This window comes from Acipenser ruthenus, chromosome 1 (assembly GCF_902713425.1).
Source record: "Acipenser ruthenus chromosome 1, fAciRut3.2 maternal haplotype, whole genome shotgun sequence".
In the NCBI taxonomy this organism is placed as follows: domain Eukaryota; kingdom Metazoa; phylum Chordata; class Actinopteri; order Acipenseriformes; family Acipenseridae; genus Acipenser; species Acipenser ruthenus.
The window spans coordinates 47,887,460-47,894,921 of NC_081189.1; the positions used below are offsets into that span (position 1 = coordinate 47,887,460).

A 7,462-nucleotide genomic window follows, 5' to 3' on the forward strand; every position below is an offset into this window, starting at 1 on the left:
TGTGAACTATTTATTTGGTTTTAATTTCTATGATTGTCTAGAGATGATTTCAGAAAAGTAGTGGAGGCAGCAGTGGAACGGCTGTGTGACAGGGTACACTGATAAATGTGTGTTTGTGGCTGTTTTTACACAGACATACATGTAATTGTTGAATTCATTATTTGATTAAACAGGCAAGTGTCTGTATATATAGCAAAGCAGAACAGCTTGTGAGAGGTCTGTGTTAAGGCCAAGGCCTGAGTGGAGGAAGCCTGGGTGGGCCAGACCTGGCAAAGGTATTGTGATATCCTTGATAAGTATATGTATTTTATGTTACTGGTAAATGGCTTAGCCGTCCAGTTAATAGCTATAACTGTGAAATGTTTAGCAAAGCACTCCTTGTTGGAGGGTTATAGGAATGCAAACTTCTTTGCATGAGGGTATACTGTCACAAGTACCTGGGGAAACTGTTTAAGTTTGCTGCCCTAGACCCTGCTGCCCTAGACCTCTACCGCACTCTCCTCTCCTCCTTCTCCTCTACTCTCTCCTCTGCTAAATGTTCTTATTTCCAATCTATAATCCATGCCTCCACTAACAACCCACATAAACTATTCTCTACCTTCTCCTCCCTCCTAAACTCTCCCCTCCTCCTCCCTCCTCTATCTCCTCTGATGACTTTGCCTCTTTCTTCTCTGGGAATAAGAGAGGACCCCTGCCTCTCTTATTCCCAGCACATCTCCACTCTTGCACGCATTTGACGATTCTTCCTGAGCAACATACGAAGAATCCGACCCTTCCTCACCAACTATGCCACTCAGCCCCTGGTCCAGGCCCTGGTACTCGCCTAGACTACTGCCTCCCTGCGTCCGCCACCCGTCCGCTCCAGCTCATCCAGAACTCTGCTGCTTACCTGGTGTTCTCTCTGCCTCGCTTCTCCCACGCAACTCCACTGCTCCACTCACTCCATTGGCTCCCGATCACCGTTCGCTTCCAGTTCAAGTCTCTTGTATTCGCCTACAGATGCCTTGACCAGACTGCACCCAGCTACCTCCAGACCCTCATCTCTCCCTACACCCCCACTCGACCTCTCTGCTCCTCCTGCACTAGGAGACTGGCTGTACCTCCTCTACGCTCCCCTGCCTCCAGAGCCCGCTCCTTCTCCACCCTCACCCCGCAGTGGTGGAATGACCTTCCTACAGATGTCAGGACTGTCCAGTCCCTGACCACCTTCGACGCCTCCTCAAGACTCACCTCTTCAGACAGCACCTGTAGAACTCCTCTTTTCCCTCTGGACACTTTATCACTCTTCCTTAATGTGCTTTACTTGCTCTTATCTGCTCCCTATTTTACTGCATTTAATCCTGTACTTTAGAGTACTGTAATCTGTCAAGTGTTATTTAATCTGTAGTATTTTGTATTTAATTATATCCTGATGTAACTATCACAGACACTGTTATCTGCTCCGTTATTGAATCGTATTTTGTCATATACATGTACTTGCTAGAACCGAAGTCATTGTATTTTATCTTGCTCTTAATTGTATTAATACTTGTACTGTGATTCTTGAAATGTATTTTTGTTTACAACTGTAAGTCGCCCTAGATAAGGGCGTCTGCTAAGAAATAAATAATAATAATAATAAGTAGTAGTACAATGTCTACACACAGACAATCATCGTCTTATAAGAATATAGGAAACGTTTTGAAACAAGAATTCAGGAACATCACCTTCACTTCCCTAGAATTGTATCCCACACTTTGGCAATGTAACCTAACGTTCTATTTGCCTTCACAACATTGGCAAGATACTTTTAAAGAGGAGTCCACTATAACATTTTTTAAAGTCTTTGGCCCCTATTGCCATTCCATTCATTTTGTGCTTATATTTTAGTTTCTATGGTAATATGCAATACTTTCAACTCCTCTCTCCACTACTGGTAAATGACATTTAATAGAGAAAAGTGTAAAGTATTGCATGCAGGCAATAAAAATGTGCATTATAAATATCATATGGGAGATACTGAAATTGAAGAAGGGAACTATGAAAAAGACCTAGGAGTTTATGTTGACTCAGAAATGTCTTCATCTAGACAATGTGGGGAAGCTATAAAAAAGGCCAACAAGATGCTCGGATATATTGTGAGAAGTGTTGAATTTAAATCAAGGGAAGTAATGTTAAAACTTTACAATGCATTAGTAAGACCTCACCTAGAATATTGTGTTCAGTTCTGGTCACCTCGTTACAAAAAGGATATTGCTGCTCTAAAAAGAGTGCAAAGAAGAGCAACCAGAATTATCCCGGGTTTAAAAGGCATGTCATATGCAGACAGGCTAAAAGAATTGAATCTATTCAGTCTTGAACAAAGAAGACTACGTGGCGATCTGATTCAAACATTCAAAATCCTAAAAGGTATAGACAATGTCAACCCAGGGGACTTTTTTGACCTGAAAAAAGAAACAAGGACCAGGGGTCACAAATGGAGATTAGATAAAGGGGCATTCAGAACAGAAAATAGGAGGCACTTTTTTACGCAGAGAATTGTGAGGGTCTGTAACCAACTCCCTGACACCCTGGGATCCTTCAAGAAGCTGCTTGATGAGATTCTGGGATCAATAAGCTACTAACAACCAAATGAGCAAGATGAGCTGAATGGCCTCCTCTCGTTTGTAAACTTTCTTATGTTCTTACTCAACACATTTTGGTGTAATCTGCAAACTTAACAATTTAGCAGTTTTTATAGTGGTATTGTATTGTTGTCTGTGTATTTCCTGGTCAGACATCACCCACAAGCCTCTCCGTGACAATCCTCCAATCTGATTTTATGCATACAAGTACTCAGTTTTCTGTTGTAACACTTATTTGACACTGCTCTACTGTTAATAAGATCCAAAAACAAGTGTTTCTAATTAGAAAAAAACTACATTTAGTTTACCAGATGATTTGGCCATATTTAAGTTTGATAATGTTTTGAAGGGAATTAGTTAGTGACTGAGGTATTTGACCAGTATGTTGTCTTTTTGTTTGTTTGTTTAGGAAGGTGGTGTCAACCGTACAAATATTCAGAATAAAATATGGTAGAAACTCATTATGGCTAATGTCATAAATTAGGTTTGTTTCTGATGGGTTATGGCATGCAGCACATGAAACTAGCACACTGATAGAAAGCATCAGTGCTCAACCAGTGATCTTCCTCAGGCCACATAGAGCATGGCTCACTGAATATTTGACTGTACAATGCTTTTCTAAGAAAAACGAGTGAGTTTGTGTAAGCCTGAGTTCCAGTAATGCTTTTAATTAATTTAGAAGGTAGAAATGTTATGAAACAAAAATTTGAACCAGACTTATATTTTGTTTTTATTAGTAACACGATAAAATTGGAAAGATCTGCAAAATACAGACAGGTACAAAATGTGTGTTCACTGTCTAATTAGAGTATTAAAGTATTGCTTCTTGTTTTTTTCATTACACTTTGTAGTATTGTATTTGCTGTGCAGCCATTAATGTTGTGGTAGTAATCAGTTACAGGTCATTGTAAATCAAATACAGCTTCGTTATCAAGCACAACATAAAGAATTTGAGCATTGGTGTCAGGTGAGTTTACAGAAAGTAATAGCCCCCTCCCAGAGCCTCAAAGCTGGATACACTGGCTCTGTAAAGTTGGCCTTAAAGGTGTAAAGGTGCCTCATGCCGTACATGGTGTCGAAAAAGCTGAGGGTGCCTGCCTCGTAATCCAGAAAGACACCAATACGGTCTGTATCTTCTTCCAGCAGCACAAGAGTCCTGGTACCGTTGTGGAAGGCCCAATACTCCAAGTCAAAGCGCTTCATGCACCAGGAGCCCCTGTTCCAACCCAGACGGGAAGCCTCTGTGTCCCCTTTGCGGCTCATAGAGCGGTAGGCTGCCCCAATCCACCAGCCCTTACAGGCACGGTGCAGGTCCACCTCCCAGTAATGGCGACCTGCAAAGAATGAGTCCCGGCTCAGCACCTGCCAGAGCTTGTCAAATCTCAGGGGCCCGTCAGGATAGGACTTCCGCAACCAACCGCAGCTCACCGTCTCCCGGCTCTCCGACAGCCTCAATCGAGGGTGCAGAATGTCAGGCTCCAGAGTTGGAGATCTGGCATCTAGAGGGTGGCAGTAACAGGATTGTATAGAATGACTTAATAAAACAGTGCATGTGGCTATTAGCCTGATTTTGAGCAGTCTTAGCTGACCTCCAGTAAACCCCAAGTAGGCTTCTAGCAGCCCCTCTTTTAATAAATCTTGTTTGTAAAGATTGCAACTATGCTACTCTCATTCAGTCCAATTCATCACTGTTGCTATGGTCTTGGTTTGCATTCTGATTCCCTTTACTGCTCCCTTCTATTAATGTATATTGGCCAGCTATAGTACAGTATAGAGTGCAGCCACAAAATTGATCTCAAATGTGAAATAAAAGTAACAAACACAAATCCATCGGCCAAGTACTAATAATACAGAGTAAATAAGCAGTATATTTTACTGATGGTCAAATGTTGTTAATGTTTTTTTTTTTAATAAAATTTTAGAGGGCTAAATTATTTTACCCTCAATTTTCACCCCAATTTAGAATGCCCAGTTATGTTCCCTAACCACTGCTATTCCCAACACAGCTCAGGAGAACTGAAGGTTCAGTGGACATCCTCCGATCTCATGACTGAGCCAGCTTCCTCTTCTACACCAGGAACTCAAAAGCGGATGTCAGCGAGCTACAGCCCTCAAGAGAACAAAGGCCTGCAGGTGTCTGCTTCAGCTTGCCAGTCACCTAGCCAGTAGGTTCTGCTGTAGCGCGATGAGGCGAAACAGTCCTTGCCAGTTATGTCTCCCTAACCTGTGGTAGCGCCAGAGCCAATGCAACACTGCCTCTGGAATCCCCAGCGAAGACTCGCAACTTCACAGGACATGAACCTGGACTCCCCTGACCTTACAACTAGGGGCCTGGGAAATTCATGGTATTTTTTTAAAGAACTTTACAAATGACATTAAAAAAAAAAAAAAATTCAAAAAATGTTATTGAGTGTCACGAAACTGCCATTTTATATATATAAAAAAAAAAAAAATTAAAAATCACCAGAAAAGATCTTTTCTATTTACATTGTATTCTACTGATGTAAGTTGCCTAAAATGTGTTATCATTGATAGTTCATCAAGAACATCAGTCAAAAACCAAGGCTGAAACATTTTAACATGACCCTAGCTACAACTCTTGTACTGTAAGGATCTGTGCATTTGTGTTGTATTGTAATTCCTGTACTGTAATAGTGTTCCCTTCCCACTTTGTATTTCCCGCCGCGTGTTTTGTTACCTCTGTTTGTGTGATCCTGGTCTGAGTGTGGGCATGTTCTGTGTCTTCCCTGGTCCTGTTTGTCTGTATCAGTCTTGTAGTGCATGGTCTGTGTCTCCCCTGTGATTGGTCCTCTGTCTGTGAGACACTGTGTGTGCTCATGTTCCGTGTGTTCCCATTGGCCCGAAGTGTGTGGACTAATGGGATGTGTGTATTGCTCTCCTCTCATCAACATATGGGGTGGGGGTGAGGTAATCTATAAGAAGTCGCTGCGACACAGCTGTTGTTGTTGTTCTGGTAGCCACGTTTGCTGTGTACCTGTGTGTGAATCCTGTGAAGCTGACAGAGCTGTGGACTCTGTCTGGGTCTGGGTGCTCGAGAGAGTGTCCCGCAGTAGAAATAAATAAAGAGAAAGGATTTGAAAAGGAACAAGCGTGTCTCTCCTGTTTTCTGCCTCTTGTGAAACGCTACAGTACATTGGAACATTGAAACTCGAATTGCTATTGAAACAATCTTTAAAAGTGCTGACCGCAAAAAAAGTAACAAACAGAAAAATAGATTTTTTAAAAACAACCCTGAATGACAAATTCAGCAACATTTCTGAGTTTTGTAAGCGTTTAAATCTTATGTTGACACATTAATTAAAATGACCATGTAATTCCCATAGCCTATTTTGCTGCCTCTAATTCTAAAATATTAAACACGAGAGAACGTTAACTGCAAACCTGAAATGACAAAACCGAAGCTTTTGTGTTTTTCTTTATACATAAGTCCATACAATATGATACACTTGGCATTATCCCGGGGCAAGGCGTTTTTATAAATATCATATGGGAGATACTGAAATTGAAGAAGGGAACTATGAAAAAGACCTAGGAGTTTATGTTGACTTAGAAATGTCTTCATCTAGACAATGTGGGGAAGCTATAAAAAAGGCCAACAAGATGCTCGGATATATTGTGAGAAGTGTTGAATTTAAATCAAGGGAAGTAATGTTAAAACTTTACAATGCATTAGTAAGACCTCACCTAGAATATTGTGTTCAGTTCTGGTCACCTCGTTACAAAACGGATATTGCTGCTCTAAAAAGAGTGCAAAGAAGAGCAACCAGAATTATCCCGGGTTTAAAAAGGCATGTCATATGCAGACAGGCTAAAAGAATTGAATCTATTCAGTCTTGAACAAAGAAGACTACGCTGCGATCTGATTCAAACATTCAAAATCCTAAAAGGTATAGACAATGTCGACCCAGGGGACTTTTTTGACCTGAAAAAAGAAACAAGGACCAGGGGTCACAAATGGAGATTAGATAAAGGGGCATTCAGAACAGAAAATAGGAGGCACTTTTTTACGCAGAGAATTGTGAGGGTCTGGAACCAACTCCCTGACACCCTGGGATCCTTCAAGAAGCTGCTTGATGAGATTCTGGGATCAATAAGCTACTAACAACCAAACGAGCAAGATGACCTGAATGGCCTCCTCTCATTTGTAAACTTTCTTATGTTCTTACTCAACATAGTTTGGTGTAATCTGCAAACTTAACAATTTAGCAGTTGTATTGTTGTCTGTGTATTTCCTGGTCAGACATCACCCACAAGCCTCTCCGTGACAATCCTCCAATCTGATTTTATGCATACAAGTACTCAGTTTTCTGTTGTAACACTTATTTGACACTGCCTACTGTTAATAAGATCCAAAAACAAGTGTTTCTAATTAGAAAAAAACTACATTTAGTTTACCAGATGATTTGGCCATATTTAAGTTTGATAATGTTTTGAAGGGAATTAGTTAGTGACTGAGGTATTTGACCAGTATGTTGTCTTTTTGTTTGTTTGTTTAGGAAGGTGGTGTCAACCGTACAAATATTCAGAATAAAATATGGTAGAAACTCATCATGGCTAATGTCATAAATTAGGTTTGTTTCTGATGGGTTATGGCATGCAGCACATGAAACTAGCACACTGATAGAAAGCATCAGTGCTCAACCAGTGATCTTCCTCAGGCTACATAGAGTATGGCTCACTGAATATTTGACTGTACAATGCTTTTCTAAGAAAAACGAGTGAGTTTGTGTAAGCCTGAGTTCCAGTAATGCTTTTAATTAATTTAGAAGGTAGAAATGTTATGAAACAAAAATTTGAACCAGACTTATATTTTGTTTTTATTAGTAACACGATAAAAT

General features: G+C 40.6%; 1 protein-coding gene across 1 annotated transcript; it reads right to left on the bottom strand.

Annotated features, from left to right (window-relative positions):
* Nucleotides 1–3,320: 3,320 nt before the first annotated feature.
* LOC131737351 (tripartite motif-containing protein 14-like) lies at nucleotides 3,321–6,306 on the bottom strand. Its single transcript, XM_059025853.1, has 2 exons — nucleotides 5,302–6,306; nucleotides 3,321–4,102 (listed from the first exon to the last, which is right to left on the bottom strand). Exons 1-2 carry the CDS (start codon nucleotides 5,513–5,515, stop codon nucleotides 3,567–3,569), a joined length of 750 nt encoding a protein of 249 aa, XP_058881836.1. The 5' UTR covers nucleotides 5,516–6,306; the 3' UTR covers nucleotides 3,321–3,566.
* Between the last annotated feature and the right edge of the window lie 1,156 nt (nucleotides 6,307–7,462).